At 37.8% G+C, this 17,249-nt stretch overlaps 2 protein-coding genes across 5 annotated transcripts; both read right to left on the bottom strand.

Moving 5' to 3' along the window:
• Positions 1-591: 591 nt before the first annotated feature.
• mylz3 (myosin, light polypeptide 3, skeletal muscle) lies at positions 592-4,465 on the bottom strand. The gene is made up of 6 exons (XM_060860058.1): positions 4,333-4,465; positions 3,983-4,010; positions 2,332-2,475; positions 1,518-1,688; positions 1,202-1,279; positions 592-1,048 (listed from the first exon to the last, which is right to left on the bottom strand). The coding sequence occupies exons 1-6, from the start codon at positions 4,333-4,335 to the stop codon at positions 1,020-1,022; spliced, it is 453 nt and encodes a 150-aa protein (XP_060716041.1). The 5' UTR covers positions 4,336-4,465; the 3' UTR covers positions 592-1,019.
• Positions 4,466-8,178: 3,713 nt separating this feature from the next.
• On the bottom strand, positions 8,179-13,669 carry lancl1 (LanC antibiotic synthetase component C-like 1 (bacterial)). 4 transcript variants are annotated; one of them, XM_060860600.1, is made up of 11 exons: positions 13,610-13,669; positions 12,635-12,732; positions 12,436-12,553; positions 11,741-11,948; positions 11,508-11,655; positions 10,594-10,740; positions 10,287-10,469; positions 9,970-10,146; positions 9,526-9,598; positions 9,221-9,299; positions 8,179-8,822 (listed from the first exon to the last, which is right to left on the bottom strand). In XM_060860600.1, exons 2-10 carry the CDS (start codon positions 12,719-12,721, stop codon positions 9,223-9,225), a joined length of 1,218 nt encoding a protein of 405 aa, XP_060716583.1. In that variant the 5' UTR covers positions 12,722-12,732; positions 13,610-13,669; the 3' UTR covers positions 8,179-8,822; positions 9,221-9,222. The 4 variants fall into 4 exon arrangements, with proteins under 4 accessions (XP_060716583.1, XP_060716586.1, XP_060716585.1 ...); XM_060860603.1 differs by lacking the exon at positions 13,610-13,669 and adding an exon at positions 13,485-13,598 and having other exon boundaries at positions 12,635-12,727; XM_060860602.1 differs by lacking the exon at positions 13,610-13,669 and adding an exon at positions 13,485-13,590.
• Positions 13,670-17,249: the final 3,580 nt, after the last annotated feature.

Raw genomic sequence — 17,249 nt, 5'->3', positions numbered from 1 at the left:
ACCTTACTAGGGTTGCTTAATGTTAATTTTTTTCATACAGATTTCCTTACTGTACAATTATTTAGTCAAAGTGAAAAAAAAAAAAACACAATTTATTAAAGTTAGGACTTCCTGGATCCATAAAAGGGATCAGGAATAAATAAATGATTAAATAAATGATTAACTTGGGATACAAAATTAGTATATTTTATTCACCACAGTTGCTCAGTGTTTAGTTAGCATTACACACACCATCTTATAGTAAATAAAGTAAATAAATTCATAGAAAAAATAAAATCTTCCTCTTAGTTTCTTAGTTATGTACACAAAAGATGGTTGACTATAAAATAATATAAAGTTTACAAAGTTTGTTTAATTTTATACAATTTGCATTCATTTATTTACTAATTTATTTGTACATTTGTTATATGAGGGGCATGACAATGATGATACTCATTTATTTGTTTGTTTGTGTTTGTTTTCATCATCATTAAAGTGCTAGCCAGTTTGTGATGTAATATTTCTTACTGTATATTTAATCTGTATTAATATGTCATATATGGGAAATGGCAGCAATCTACTTTCATAAAAGCAAAAACAAAGACCAAAAGGAACTTTTGGAAAAAGAGTTTATTGTGAAACTTGGGTGTGTGAGGTCTGGGCAATGGGGACGGCGGCCACGTGTCGTGCCTTTAGCACGGCTGGAGTGTCACGGGAGGCCGAGGAGAATAGAAAACGCACCCTCACTTTATGAGCGGACGGTGACTAATCCCTCAATTTCCACCCAACTGTGGAACGCTGTCCCCGGGCCGAACAGAAAGGAAAGAGGCAAGGTCCAAAAGACTGCATCGGGGGATGACTTCCAGAGAGAGAAAATGTGTCAAAAGGTCAAAAAATAGAGAGAATGTGTTTAGAAATTATATCTCATAGTCCTTTTTTGTTGTTCGGTTGGTCTTCGAAATCATAGTTGATGTCCTGACACCATGGGGTCTGTAGACACACCACCTTTCTCTCACCACTCCCTTGGAGAGGGGGGCTTCTTACACAGACAGGATATTCTTGACAAAGGCTAAAAAACAAAACAAAAAAAAGGACAAACACTAGAGATGAGCTGGTTTCTAAAGACAACAAAGGGCACAGCAAATCAGGATGCTGTACCATGTACCAAGTGAGCTATAGTTTTTGGGGTGGAATGTCAGCCTAGTTTGTTTGGATGCCTTACATTCATAGTTGACAGAGCCGTTCTCATCCTCCTGTCCTTGCATCAAAGAGTCAACCTCAGGCTCGGACATTCTCTCTCCTGTAGGAGGTAGCAGGAAGTTCAAGGTTACAACTTTATTCCATCATTTCTTAATCAAGTTCTTGGCCGTCCTACCAGAAATTACAACGTCTAAAAAACATATATGGAACCATCATTTCCCATGGTAATCATTGAGGTTCTTGAATTTCCCCCAGTTGACTAAGCTTTGAAAGACAAGAGTAGGACAATGACAGTCAAAATTATTATAGACCCTACAGCCATGTCCCACAATCCTTACCCAATGTGGACAGCACAATGCGCAGCTCAGTGCCCATCACTTTGCCGTTGCCTTCCTTGTCGAAGACGCGCAGACCCTCAACGTAGTCATCATAGGTTCCCTTCTGGAGGGCATCCACAGTCTTCATCATGGGCATGAAAGTATCAAAATCGATTCTCTTGTTGGCCATGTCTGAAAACAAATATCACCAATCATTAACACCAATTGTGTAACACAGCACCAAAAATCACAACATTTTTGGGTCTGTGCTAACAAAACAGGAGGACATTGTTCAGAGTTTCCTGTGTAGTAATCATTAAGTTAACCATCATTGTGTCAAATTTAGCTAGCCTGCTACGGAAATAATCTCAAGTAATTTCTAAAGCTAATTGTATAAACAGGCAATGGTAATTTAAAGGTGTTTCTAGAATGCCGTTTTTTTAATCATTTGAATTTGATTGTGTTAGTGTTCTGAGTTCAAATTGGCCTCCTGCCATTAAACAAAGAACAAAAATAAAGAAAAACCTGATTGTTTTTATCTAATGGATAAAGTTTTGTATAAGATAGCAATGGAAAATTGAATCTAAAAGTCCATCACTTGGGAAGGCTAAGGTTTAGGTTCAAGTTTTAACTGAATATTCCTTTTGCGTCAATCCAAAGTTTATCAAAGAGTGTTACAGTATCAATGTTTATCAAACATACCCTTTAACATGCCTATGATTTTTGTTCAGCTTTAAAAATTGTTTTAAGAATGAATTGGTGTTTTCAGTTCAATTTGCTTTCCTAGCATTAATTAAAATCTGTGAGGAAAGAATTTGTGAGGTTGGGATCTTACCGTCAGTGGATGGGTTACCCAGGATAGTCTTGACATCCTTGTTGGTTGGGTTTTGTCCCAGAGCACGCATGATGTCAGCAATTTGGTTGTAGGCAACCTTGCCGTCACCAACTCTGTCAAAGAGACCGAAAGCCTCTTTGAAGTCTGCAGAAAGGAGATTAAGATATTTTCAGCCCTAAAGTTGGCCATTATATGGGATTTATTAAGTTAGCAGCATAGTAGTCACAAATTGTAATGCTTTTATCCTAACAAATGCATAAAGAATTGCAATTCTTTATAATTTCCATATCATTGATCTTCTGTTTAATGTTTTTCTCAAGGTCAAACAAAAAAAGTGAAGTTGGTTCCCCTTGCCCTCAACATCCTGTGGCCAACTGTGTGTTCAAGATGAAAAGGAGTGACCCTCAGTTGGCTTTGCTATTTCTAGGATTCAAAATAGAAAGTGATCCAGTGACAGATTGATGGCCTTGTGCAGACCAGCTGTCCCTCTTTTGGGCGCCATTTGGTGGTGTGTTAGCCGATACGTCTTAAGAAAGCAGCTTTTGCCAAACATGGCCAAGCGTAACAGAGGAATGCTGACTGAGGTGTAATACGCAACCGTGACTTAACAAGATGTCTTTTTCAGGGACTGCAACTATACACATTCCTGCAAACCTCTCAAAACAGGACAGCATGCGAATTATGATGCTGAATCTAAAAAGAGCACAGAAATATGGTGAAGATTATGGGTTCAGCATGTTCATTATAGACAAGGGGCTAAAAAGTGAGATCATTGGATCTTATCCCAGCAGTTTAGTTTGGAATCAGCTCTAATTCAACATCACCTTAAATATCCAGCATAATCCAGATGCACTAAAACCTTGGATCAGTTCACTTAAAGCTGGTATATACATGCATTTTTAACAAGAATATAAAAAAATAAAAATAAAAATAAATGATTAACGTATACATAATTGATATATGCTAATATTTTTAAAATATACAATATACTATGTATCTCTGTACACTACATCAAACCCTCCACTAGGAGCTATATTTATCTTCACTTTTCCTGAGGTGTCGTTGGGATTGATTGGTATTTCACAATAAGTGGCTCAGCACATAACGTGCAACATGCTATCGGCAAAGGTCAAAATGTATCTACGCTAATTTGACACACATTTATTCCATGCTTCATTGTACAACAAGCTACCTGACAGTGTATATGTTCAACCTACTGACGCCTATCCTCACTAGATTAGAGATAAAAAAAAAATGCCTCTGTTTTTTTTTTTTTGGAGCAGAGTTATGGTGCTAAAGCAAAACTTACTGAGATTTATCTTTAGGTTTAAGGCGGCAATGAAGAGGTTTTGGCTATATTGTGGACAGAATTCTATAAAATAAAGCTTGTAAAAGTTGTCTATCATGTGAACATATTGGATTAACTGACATTTGTTTGGAAGAATGGGAATTTGGGTGATATGGGTCAGAAAAAGCACCACAACAAATTGATAGCATTATATATAGACCTATTTTCAAATATAGTATATATATATTTATATATTTTTTATTTATAATGTAGTACAATTAGGACTGTTTTGCTGACTTAGGCTAATATAAGAATAAATGACTAACTTTTTAAAGCATTTATGCAGAACATTTTTATACTTACCCTCAATTTGGTCAGCAGAGAATTCAGTCTATCAAAGACACAAACACAAAATCTCTTGATTACATGACCACAAATGGTTAATAAATGCAGTAACATTACTAAAACTCTGTAAGATTTTGTTTGTGAATAAATTATGGAATTTATTAAAAATACATTGATTTAGCAATATCTCTCAGATGTATCTTTCTACACTAAATAATCGCAGCTTTGTCTCAAATAGCATCAGGGGATCACCAGCATCCTTTGTCAAAAGTAATCCCAAAATTTTGCGCAGAGATCACAAGGATAGATTTCCAGACCAAAAAGAGAGAGAGAGAGGGAGAGAGAAAGAAATATTCCCAAGTACACACCATGATGCAGTTTAGATGGAGGGGAGATGGGGCACAAGTGAAGAAGCCGTAGTCCCAGGAGAGTGGTCCTGATCTATCGGTTCGAGGCCTTCTTATTTAAGCCAGGCCAGTGATGTCACAGGCAGGATCAGTTAACACTTCATGACTTTCTTTAACTTTCTTAGGGCAAGCTGATTGCCTGAGATGCACCCTCCTCTAGGGTACTTGGTATTTTTAGACTCACTCTCTTGACCATTTTTTTGATACCCTCTCAGCTTTTGGTCAGCATTATATTGCTTGGTAGTGCATTGTTACATCATGTTCAAATTGTAAGAACTGACTGCAAGAATGATTTAGGATCAAAATATGGTAAATGGATGTGTTGTGTACAAAATTTTAGTTTTTAATGCAAAGAAAATTAAGAGTTTTCGTGTCTGAGGCAGTGATATTTTTAACCTGTGATGCTCAGCAACATATGGTTATATAAGGAGCTTGTAAAAAGTCTGTATTTTCTTGGGTTATAACAATATAATAATAAGACATCTTTTTTGGCCTACACACTTTTTTAATAAATAATCCAAATATCCAATACAGAATATTTTCATTTAGGGTATGAAATATTTTACAGTCTGATATGATATTATCCTAGCCCAGCATTACCGTTATCATAATATTATATAACCTTACATCTTCAAAACTTAAGACCTTGTTAAGACCTTTTTATGGTTAATAAAATTCTAATAATAGTTCTAGAATCTTTTAAGAGAAATATGCATGCTGCTTTAGCAATGTTAGCCAGGCTAATCACAGCACTTGCACTAAAATTAGCCGTCTAAGCTGTTAGTTTAGCTAACAACACTGCTCTAGCAGCTAACCAAGTTCAAGAAGAAGCTAAAAAGTTATAAAAAGAAAACCTAACAAGTTAGCAAACATTAAAACCAGTAGCAAGTTTGTTACCAAGTTTACAAACAAATACATAATTTCTGAGATGAAGACAGTGGTCTTGTTAAGCTCACTGATGAGATCAAATTAAAAGCACATCATGTGCCATGCAAAGAAGGCTGTAGTCTAGAACTGTATAATACAATATTGTGAAAGAATTCAATGATTTCACGATTATTTGGCCTTGTCTACCAAAGAATAACATTTCAGCCTTTCAGCAACGTGTGTTCTGAATATGAACCACATGAACCTCTCGTGTATAATCAGTCACAATATAAGCTGAACATTCATGTCTGAATCCCTCTGACTGTTGTTGTGAGTTATTGCTTGCTCATCACCTTTATCAGCATGAGCCTTCATCACCTTCCATTTCTGTGCTTGTACTAAGTCTTTAACATGATTCCTAATTCCTGTCTGTCTTCTCCTTCATTTCTCAACCTAACATGTGGTAAACAGCAATACAAATATGGATTTTATTGGAAGCTTTCCTAAGTCCTCTTAAAAGAAAGCAAAATTCAGTTGTAGACTCTGTGGCTGTCAGTCCCAGGGATGAAGGCATGGTCTCTATGCCTGTCAGACCCAGTGGTGGAAGGTGTGGTCTCTAAGTTAGTCCAAGTAAAGTACTGTAGGTGTGGCCTCCATGCCTGTCAGTTCCAGTGGAGGAGGTGTGGCCTCTAAACAAGTCAGTCCCAGTAGAGAGGGTGTGGCGTTCATACCTGTCAGTCCCAGTGGAGGAGGTGTAGCCTCTATGCCTCTCAGTCCTAGTGTAGATGGTATGACATCTAATTCACTCAGTTCCAGAATAGAATTTGTGCCCTACATGCCTGTCAGTCTCAGTGGAAAAGGTGTGGCCTCCATGCCTGTCAGTCCCAGTGTAGGAGGTATGACCACTATGCCTGTCAGTCCCACTATGAGAGGTGTGGCCTTTATGCCTGTCAGTCCCAGTCAAGGAGGTGTGGTGGAGATTTGGCCTCTCTGCTTGTCAGTCTCAGTAGAGGAGGTGAGACATCTAGGCGTGTCATCCCAATAGAAAAGGTGTGGCCCTTTATGCCTTTATATAAGTCCCAGTGAAGAAAGTGTGGCTTCTCTGCCTGTCAGTCTTAGTGAAGGAGGTGTAGCCTTTAACTTCTCAGAGCTAACCACTGGTTCGCTTTCTACAAACAACATAACTAATCATTCCCTAAATAAGAGTTACCAAACTTGAAACATGCCTTAAAGACTACTGATAAATCTGCTGATATTACATAGAGGCTATCACATGGGTGTTAAGGAATAATTGAGCCAAATAAAGAAAAGGAACAAAATTTTGCACAATGTAAGAACTGGTAATGATACAGTTGTCTCAGAGCTTTGTTGTAAAATTAACAAAGCAAACTTGTCTAAGAACTGTTGGACATTTCTCCCTACCATAATGTAAAAGTTGACTGATTGGGCAGTGCATTTGGAAAGAATCCGATATTCAAGATACAGTCGTACATCTTGTTTGTAAGGTTGAGCAGAGATGTTATATATAGTAGCATATATAGTATAGTAGATGTTACCTTTCTGAAATAGTTTTTTTTTTGAGGAACTAAAGTATACAATTCCACATTCATGTTTTGTGGATCCACGGTGCTGCAGGAGCTGTAACTATTATTACAAATAACAAAAGTGCTGAAAACTGCATGATGGATTTGACATGCTAAGTGCAGCAAGTCCAGCAAATCTGGAACACAGTAACAGTAGCTAAAGTAGTTAAAACATGTTCCTGAAGATGTATTTGGGTTCCACCACTCAAATAATATACCTGCCCAGTGGTGGGTCTGTGGCAATCGTGCACCCAAAATATGACCTAGTTTGAATGTGGACATTTTCACTGTATAGAACAGTTCTTGTATATGGTGGTCCTGCTTCATAATTTGAATTTTATTTTGGACACTTGGTGTATAAATTTAGTAAGCATTCTAAGCTTTCTTTTCCTGCATGGGTTTGTGCATTCTTTAAGATATTTCTCTTTACAGGACTATGAATTAAACAAAGCTGCAGGATGCTTGACTTGTTCCACTCCACATTTGTGCGTTAAAAATAGCTATTGAGGTTACTAAGGCTCCAGAAGGATCTTGTAGATTTTGTGTTGATAAAAAGCAGCCCTTCTTTTTTTTTTTATGTCTTCCCCCCCCTCCTCTGTGAGATCTATCTTTAGTTCCTCTCTGATGAGAGGTGTCAATTTCTTTCATTCCGAGACTTCCCAAGGGTCCCACATGCTTTATACCCATCCCCATGTTCCTGTAGAAGCAGCTATGTGTCGTAAAGATGCCTTACAGTAGATTAGGTTACATCTTGCGCTTAAAACTGATCCAGGATCAGCTTCACCAGGTGGTTAATGGGGGTTTTACACTTTTATAGCTGTACAGTAAGGCTGATCTCAGATCGTGGTTTAAAAAAAGCTGTTGTGAGAGGGCTGTATTGTACATAGTAGAGGAGGTAGAAGCCTTATTTGGATTTGCAGACTTGAGGGAGTTTTTACTCCTGAACGCCACCTTGTCTTGTCACGCCTGTGTGATGGTGGAATTTTGTTTTTTCTTCATCCATTCAATTCAATTCAATCAATCCGTTGTTGTAAATATAGTTAAATTAAAATAAATAACCATTTCAATATTATTTGTTTACAGATTAAATACTTAATAAAACCTGAATTTACACAATAATTACATTGTCATTATATTAAAAATAAACCACTTAAATCACAATATAATAAAAATAACGACAAATTCTCATTTCAGTGCTAGTTCAGTTTAAGTATTACGGAATTTTAATAAACCTTTTCTTTTCTTTTTTATGGGGGTGGGGGGTGTGGAGGATTCATTTCAATACCATCTCACTACCAACATATATCCTTTAAATTTATTTATTAAGAAAAATAATAATGAATCAAAACACATCATGATTATTTCCCTTTAGCATTTATTACTGAGCAGATGCAAATGCATGCATAAAAAAAAAAAAAACACAGTACTGTAAGGTCCTAAAAAAAAGAAAAAGAAAAGAAATCCTTAAAATGATCAGGTACTATTAAGACTTGCAGAGTAAATTTAGAAATACCACAAACAATTGCAAATTTAAATTAAAGTGCTAATTAAGCAAGCAGCTTCTAGTGCTTTACACTATTAATTGTTTAACAGCTCATTGTTATATGAAAAGCAAATGGAGAGACAATGTACAAATACAAAAATATCACCTTTCGCGATCCTTATCTTACGACTGAAAACAACTCTAATGCAGAGATTTTCAAATACAGTGCACAGATTTAGCTCGCTACTTCCTGTTTTTAGTTTACGATGTTAAACTGAAGGCATAAAGATGGGGAATGAAGAGGATGACTGCACAAGTGGCATGCACACATTCTCTACAGCATGGGGAGAGCAACAAGAACCAATAACACAGCTGTGTGTATGTGTATTTGTATATGTGTGTGTGTGTGTGTGTGTGTGTGTGTGTGTGTGTCTCCAATCCTGGAAGAAGCTAAAAGTCCAGGATGAGGTTTTGCACTTCAAGCGCTGATTAGCTTGCGACGTTGTATAGCAGTGAACCTGTGATGCAACACAACAGCACAAAATCATGTTCATTTTCCTCGTGTGCAGTTAAAAACTATATAAATATATACAGTTTCACTGAATTATGGTTATAATAATGACCAGATTTTCAGACAGACTGCATCAAAAACATGCCGTATTTGTTTTTGATTAATTTGATTATTTGATTATGATTAATATTAATCATATAGCAATTTGTTTATTTATGTGTTTCTGTCTGTTTGGCTCTTTGTACATTGTTCAAAATGCATGTCATGCCAATTATCCCTTAAAATCCTGTTTAATGTGTCAATTTATGTGTCATCAGAACATTTAGCTGTCATTTATACACTCAATCAGAGAGTTTCTAGGTGACATGCATTAACGAAATATTTGTATTAGACGTTTTTATCCACCTTTACACCTCGAACGCTGGGAACTTGGCGGTCGACGGCTGCAGGAGGTCGGCGAGGAAGTAAATCGTTCCAGCCATTCCTGCAACAAAGAGGTATTTATTGTGTCTATTGTTATGGAAATGTAAAAAAAAATAAAATAAAATGTTGACATGCAAATGTATGCTGGAAATAAAAAAAAAAAACCTGACCTGGCTTTAATCGCAAATGTAATCTTTTTCAAATGACAGTAAAATGTTTGCAGTTCTAAAGAATAAATGTATGTATATTATTAAAGTAATTATTGTTATCTTTTTAATAATCAATACCTTCAAAGAGAGAGAAAGGAGTGTCTGGAGTGTGGCAGCCATGTTTCCCATAGTTCATGCACCAATCTGCAAACTAATGACAGAAATCATCACAATCAGATAATATATTATATAAGCAGTTATTAGATAATAGTTTATATGTATCATCTAAAAAAATCCCAGTCAGTTAGGACTAGAATGTTCATTTATATACATAAAAACAGAATATAAATAAAATAACACACACACACACACACACACATATATATATGTATGCTGCTTGCTTAATATAGCTGCTATATATACACAATTTATATACGATTGATTTTATGATCAAAAATATATTCTTATATTTATTCTGTTATCTAGCTGCCTTTTTTCATTTCTTTACACAATTTCCTTAGTGATAAATATTTTTTAATGTTTAAAAAAAGAGAAAAGTTTATATCCAGAAAAGTGTGTTACTATGCAGGCCCTGTAGAGGTATCTGGGCTCCTGGGTGAGTTTGTAGAGAGCCAGAAAAGCGTAAGCATTTCCTGCTGCTCCGTGACACAATCCGTAACCCTTCTTTAAGAGACCTCTGTGCCAAATCACCTCACCGCACTGCATGGCATCATGCAAATACTGCTGTTCACCAAACACCTAGGAAAGGAAGAAATAAAAATAGTGTTTATAATTCTATATTTTATTAGCCAGGTGCTGGCATAAACTAGAAATGAACTTCTACAAGGTGTATAATAAAGTAGTAAAGTTTTCTATAGATTTGATTCTTTTGTTTGTACCTTGTAAGCTTGCAGAAGCATGTAGATGACGCCAGGAGAGCCGTGGCACCAGTGCACTAGTAGATCACGGTTGTCACCGAGACATGGAGGGTAATTACCTGAAGGGAATTTTAGCTGGCACATATAATCCACGCTAGGTTTCACTAGGGCTGGCACAATACTGTGGTTAGAGATGAAACCAGGCTGCAGGGACACAAGAAGGACTGCTTTTATTCCATTATATATACATCAATGTAGATGTACATAATTAGACAAAACAGATACCACTTTTGTCTGATGATATGCAGAATTGTACTGTAGATTCTACCTGCATGAGATAGTAGTAGATGCCTGAAAGGCCATGGGCAGCCCCCACATACTGCTCCTGGTACCACTCGTACATGAGGGGAGACTGCTGCTCCACCCTCATCCTCTGAGCCAGATTCTGACCCGATATCACCACAGCATCACAGATCTACACACACACAGAACAACTATAGAAAGAATGATTTTTGTTCCAACATTCAATAAAAGCTTTGCGCAAGCTGGGATACCCCTTAAAGTTGACATGTGACAAAGCAGGTCACTGCTGTTAAAAATAACCACCAGTGACAAAGTAACAAAAAAAAGTTCTCAATTATATTTTAATGTATTGCTCTAAGAGTGACAAAGGAGTTGTATAAGGATGACTGGTCCTTTATTTAACAGAGAAAGCCCTGCCAGTTTAGTATACCATCCGAGATCTGGACCTCAGACAACAAGGTCTACCTGGTATACTTACCTCTAGAGAGGTCAAGATGATGGATCCCAGATGCCAGATTCCGTTACTGATCGAAGGACAACTATGACTGTCAGGTTAAATGTACATGGAGGTAAGAAACCAGGACCCAGGAATTAATGCCTGTGATGGTGGGAAATAAAATCTAAATGACCAGTTCCTACATTTCTACAATGCATATTCCTGGGCCTTGTCTGTTGTGGCCAAGTGCACTGTTGTCTGAGAAAAATTGAGAATACTGACCAAGAGATGAGAAAGATCTAGACATTGGCTTAAAAAGATTTCAATTCTTTATACTGGGAGACAAGTAGCCTTTCACAAGTAAACTTGGCATGAGGTGGGAATAGACCCTCCAAGAAACATAAATCCTCAAGGTTGACTATGATTTATTTAGTAATATATGATGCACAAAAAGGGTCAGAGTTTTAATGTTTGTATGGCTGATGGTTTCCATGCCTACTGACCTGCTGAATGTACTGTGTAGGTATCTTCTCCTGCTGGAACTGCTGATTGATGAAGATGAGGGAGAAGAGGAAGCCCACACGGCCATACAGCAGCTCGTTTGGGAGGCTGCCTGAACCTTTTACTACTGATTTGTGCAACTGCATCAGCCTGGGAATGAACAACACAACAGCACAAACATAAAGCCAAATGACTGGAACTTTTGAGACCAAATATAAGCGATTGTGATCGTAACCTGTTGATGCACTCCTCTGATTCCTGGGGTCTCTGCAATCGGTGATAAATAACAGCGGCCACGGCAAGCGGCCCGGCGTCTCCACACAGGAAAGTGACCCACCGCTGGGTTAAACTTGTCAGACTGCGGTTCACGTACTCCAGCGCCCTCTGAAGGAACGCAGGGTCGCCGTAGACGGAGTGAAGGTGCAGATAGAGCATGGCGATGCCTAAACGAAGTTAAAAAAAATCAGTGATGATGGCAGACTGTTCAATGGCTTCAGGTGGTATAAATTTACAGATGAGTCTAAAAGAATTAGCACCCTCAAAAAAGAAATATGAAAAAATGTCTTGGTTGATGATTAACAGATTTTTTTTTCTTTGTGGCCAATGTATTCTAATAAAAATAAGTTCATTCTAGTTGCTCCTCATTATAACATAATATTTTGTTTAATCTTTTAATATAAAGAAAATATTATTTATTTATTTAAGTAAATAATATATTCTAATAATAAAAAATGAACTAATTGAAATTTATTCTTATAAATAAATGATACCAAATAAACTTATTTTCATGATGCTGTATAAATTCATGAATACAATTTTATAATTAAGTGGTTACAGTTAATGGTTAATGATTTTTTTTTCCATAATTACTGATTTTCCAAACAAATTGTCTAGCTGTGATGAATCAAGACAGACAGATGTTTCTCGAACCTGCCCAGCCTGTGTATCCGGTGCAGTCGCTTGGGTCGGCGGTCTTCAGCCCGTTCTCCATCACAGCCAGCAGCTCCTTAATCTTACTGCAAATACGACCTGCAAAAGCAGGCATGAGCTGGGAATAGAAAAGATTTACAATTTAGACATAGGACATATGTTATCATGTTATTTATTATAGAGGCACGGCGTCTCTCACTTTGCCTTGAGAGTCGAACAGGTCCTGTGAGCTCTCGGGTCCATTGTAGTCCAGATAGGGGTTCTTTAGAGCTCGTTGGTCCGGCATTTTCCACTTCGCTAAACAAGATTGTAGCACAAGATATGATTGTATTGAACTGAACTGAACCACAGTAAACAGGTTATTAAATCAGATTACATCCAAATGAACTGCTAAAATCCATCACTGTAAGTGGTGTTGATACAGAAGATCCATCAACATCAAATGTATTAAAGATCATCATACTTTATTCTAACATTTTATCCAGTTACAGAGAAACTAAGAGGTTTGTACAGAAGATCATAAAGTGTTATGGCTTTTTTAGCTGACTGTAACTGGAGGCTCCTTCCATGAATGTGAGAGAAAGTTTCACTACATTAAACATGAATATCAGCAATTATACAAGCTTCAAAATCGGTTTCAGTGCAGCATCCAAACTACAAGGCCCTGTGAATGAACCGTGACTATTAATGTGAATAAATGAATCAACACCAATGACAGATTTTGACTTCCACAGCGACTCTGATGTAATGGGACACATTTTAGAGATGTTATTGGACCAAATGTTTACAAAACGAATCCACGGAGAAATTTCACTCCTGTGACGTATCACAAAATAGCTTTGGCCTAAAATATGGTGTGTTTCCAGCAAACTAATTAATACTTACACCCAATTAGGAATAAAGTAGATCAGGAGGAAAAAAAACACAAGATAATAAATCATTGCTTCGTGGATTAATAACAGCAGGTTAAAAGCTTATTTATTTTATATTCTTATATCTTTAGCACACAGCACAAACACGGCATAACGTCTACACAGGCCATAGCTTACTTAATAAGGTATAATATGCTCGTACAACCTAAGAATCACCAGGTATTTACATATAAATGCAAAATGACATTTTTAATTTAAAAGGTGGATGATTTAAACCAAGCTACGCTGCAGCGAAAACATACCGTACAAGCTTGGACTGAATCCCAAATGACGATACTCTTATTATTTGCGTGCACTAGCTAGGGTATGACTTAACGGATCTTACTGACTACATAGTGCACTTCTGTATACAAGAATCGTTTGTTTAGAACACCGCCCAGTGTATTGTGTCTTCTTCGTGTTAGTATACTTCAAGTGCTTTAGGGCAGTGTTTTTATTAGTGCCGCCTGGTGGACATGTAGCGCAACAACACACCTTCACAGCAACGATTAGTATAATGTTGGAACTGCAACAGAAAACGTATAATAATAATAATAATAATAATAATAATAATAATAATAATAATAATAATAATAATAATAATACAAGCTTAGACTGAATCCCAAATAACGATACTCTTATTATTTGCGTGCACTAGCTAGGGTATGACTTAACAGATCTTACTGACTACATAGTGCACTTCTGTATACAGGAATCGTTTGTTTAGAACACCGCCCAGTGTATTGTGTCTTCTTCGTGTTAGTATACTTCAAGCGCTTTATGGCAGGGTTTTTTATTAGTGCCGCCTGGTGGACATGTAGCGCAACACACCTTCACAGCAACGATTAGTATGATGTTGGAACTGCAACAGAAAACGTATAATAATAATAATAATAATAATAATAATAATAATAATAATAATAATAATACAATCAGACTGAATCCCAAATAACGATACTCTTATTATTTGCGTGCACTAGCTAGGGTATGACTTAACGGATCTTACTGACTACATAGTGCACTTCTGTATACAAGAATCGTTTGTTTAGAACACCGCCCAGTGTATTGTGTCTTCTTCGTGTTAGTATACTTCAAGCGCTTTATGGCAGGGTTTTTTATTAGTGCCGCCTGGTGGACATGTAGCGCAACAACACACCTTCACAGCAACGATTAGTATGATGTTGGAACTGCAACAGAAAACGTATAATAATAATAATAATAATAATAATAATAATAATAATAATAATAATAATAATAATAATAATACAATCAGACTGAATCCCAAATAACGATACTCTTATTATTTGCGTGCACTAGCTAGGGTATGACTTAACGGATCTTACTGACTACATAGTGCACTTCTGTATACAAGAATCGTTTGTTTAGAACACCGCCCAGTGTATTGTGTCTTCTTCGTGTTAGTATACTTCAAGCGCTTTATGGCAGGGTTTTTTATTAGTGCCGCCTGGTGGACATGTAGCGCAACACACCTTCACAGCAACGATTAGTATGATGTTGGAACTGCAACAGAAAACGTATAATAATAATAATAATAATAATAATAATAATAATAATAATAATAATAATAATAATAATAATAATAATAATAATAATACAATCAGACTGAATCCCAAATAACGATACTCTTATTATTTGCGTGCACTAGCTAGGGTATGACTTAACGGATCTTACTGACTACATAGTGCACTTCTGTATACAAGAATCGTTTGTTTAGAACACCGCCCAGTGTATTGTGTCTTCTTCGTGTTAGTATACTTCAAGCGCTTTATGGCAGGGTTTTTTATTAGTGCCGCCTGGTGGACATGTAGCGCAACAACACACCTTCACGGCAACGATTAGTATAATGTTGGAACTGCAACAGAAAACGTATAATAATAATAATAATAATAATAATAATAATAATAATAATAATAATAATAATAATAATAATAATAATAATAATAATAATAATAATTAAAGCTGCAAGCAGCATTTCCCGGGTTCAAGCATTTAAGGCCTTTAGGGATTTTCACATACACAAAGTGACCCGCAAGTTACAGAGGGTGCCACAATATATGTCATGTCATGCTACATATATCATGCTACAGTGTATTATACGAGTATATGTATACTAAGAGTATTATACGAGTAATACGAGTCAATATCTGTGCTCGGATTGAATGAAAATCATCATTGGCTAGCTGATTGTGTCAGCGTTCTGTGATAGGCTAGTCACAGCGCCCCTCCCTACAGTGATAGGCTAGTCACAGCGCCCCTCCCTACAGTGATAGGCTAGTCACAGCGCCCCTCCCTACAGTGATAGGCTAGTCACAGCGCCACCTCCCCTACAGTGATAGACTAGTCACAGCGCCCCTCCCCTACAGTGATAGACTAGTCACAGCGCCCCTCCCTACAGTGATAGACTAGTCACAGTGCACCTCCCTACAGTGATAGGCTAGTCACAGCGCCACCTCCCCTACAGTGATAGACTAGTCACAGCGCCCCTCCCCTACAGTGATAGACTAGTCACAGCGCCCCTCCCTACAGTGATAGACTAGTCACAGCGCCCCTCCCCTACAGTGATAGACTAGTCACAGCGCCCCTCCCCTACAGTGATAGACTAGTCACAGCGCCCCTCACCTACAGTGATAGGCTAGTCACAGTGCACCTCCCTACAGTGATAGGCTAGTCACAGTGCACCTCCCTACAGTGATAGGCTAGTCACAGCGCCCCTCCCCTACAGTGATAGGCTAGTCACAGCGCCCCTCCCCTACAGTGATAGGCTAGTCACAGCGCCCCTCCCCTACACACATACAGATGTATTGTGTTGCTGTGTCTCGCTCTGCTCACTCACAGTCACACACAGAACAGCTCTCTGTCTCTCCCTCAGTCACTCGGGTTCGCGGGTATTTTCCGTTAACGTTTAGGGTTTCTTCAGCTTTTTACTTCGGGTTGTAACGTTAATAATACGTACTTACTAACCAGTAGAGTTCTTTTAAACGTGGGTTCGTTCAGACGTGGTGCTTGCTTGGTAGAATGCGACTTCGCATTGCGTCTCTGCCTGTCGGAGATTTTTTTTCTTTTTTAAACCTTCAGCTGTCTCTAACCAGTAACCAGACACTGAGTGTCTGACACGTTTTTGCTGTATTTCATAAAAACATAAAGGTAGTAAGCTAGTGTTATAAATATTACAAATTAATTATTACCGGTTAAAGCCCCGCCCATTTCAAGACAAGCCCCGCCTACTTCCTGATCAGGCCCCACCCACTCCGAGTCAGAACCAGAATCAGAATCTTTGCCTTACGAGTCAGCACAAAATTGGGTTTTTGGACTGTTGGTTGGCGCTAGAGGGCTTTTTTTAAAAGGGGCTGTTTTTAGTGATTTTTCCGTTATAGCGCCACCAAGTGGCCAATCGCCGCGGTTTTTGAAATGCGACCTCAGTTTGACCTCTTTCACATGTGTCCCAAGTTTGGTGTTGATAGCTCATTTAGTTCTTGAGTTATTGACATTTTAGTAAAACTGGCTCCTCACCGTCCGAACGTTTTGGGGCCCCTTAAGGACCCTGAATCAAAATTTCGACTTTTTTTTGACTGAGGAATCCAGACTGCATAATCGTTTATTTATTCCAGTGTCTTTTTTCAAACAACAGGACATCGTGAGAAGACGATCTTAAATTAGAGACATGGGGCCTGTTTCAGAAAGGAGGTTTAATGGTTAGCACGTCCTTAGTGAGAAGCTTAGTGGTTAGCACGTTCGCCTCACACCGCCAGGGTCGGGGTTCAATTCCCGCCTCCACCTTGTGTGTGTGGAGTTTGCATGTTCTCCCCGTGCCTCGGGGGTTTCCTCCGGGTACTCCGGTTTCCTCCCCCGGTCCAAAGACATGCATGGTAGGTTGATTGGCAT

Source organism: Tachysurus vachellii, chromosome 24 (assembly GCF_030014155.1).
Source record: "Tachysurus vachellii isolate PV-2020 chromosome 24, HZAU_Pvac_v1, whole genome shotgun sequence".
Classification (NCBI taxonomy): Eukaryota; Metazoa; Chordata; class Actinopteri; order Siluriformes; family Bagridae; genus Tachysurus; species Tachysurus vachellii.
This window is presented reverse-complemented; position numbering and strand designations above follow the sequence as displayed.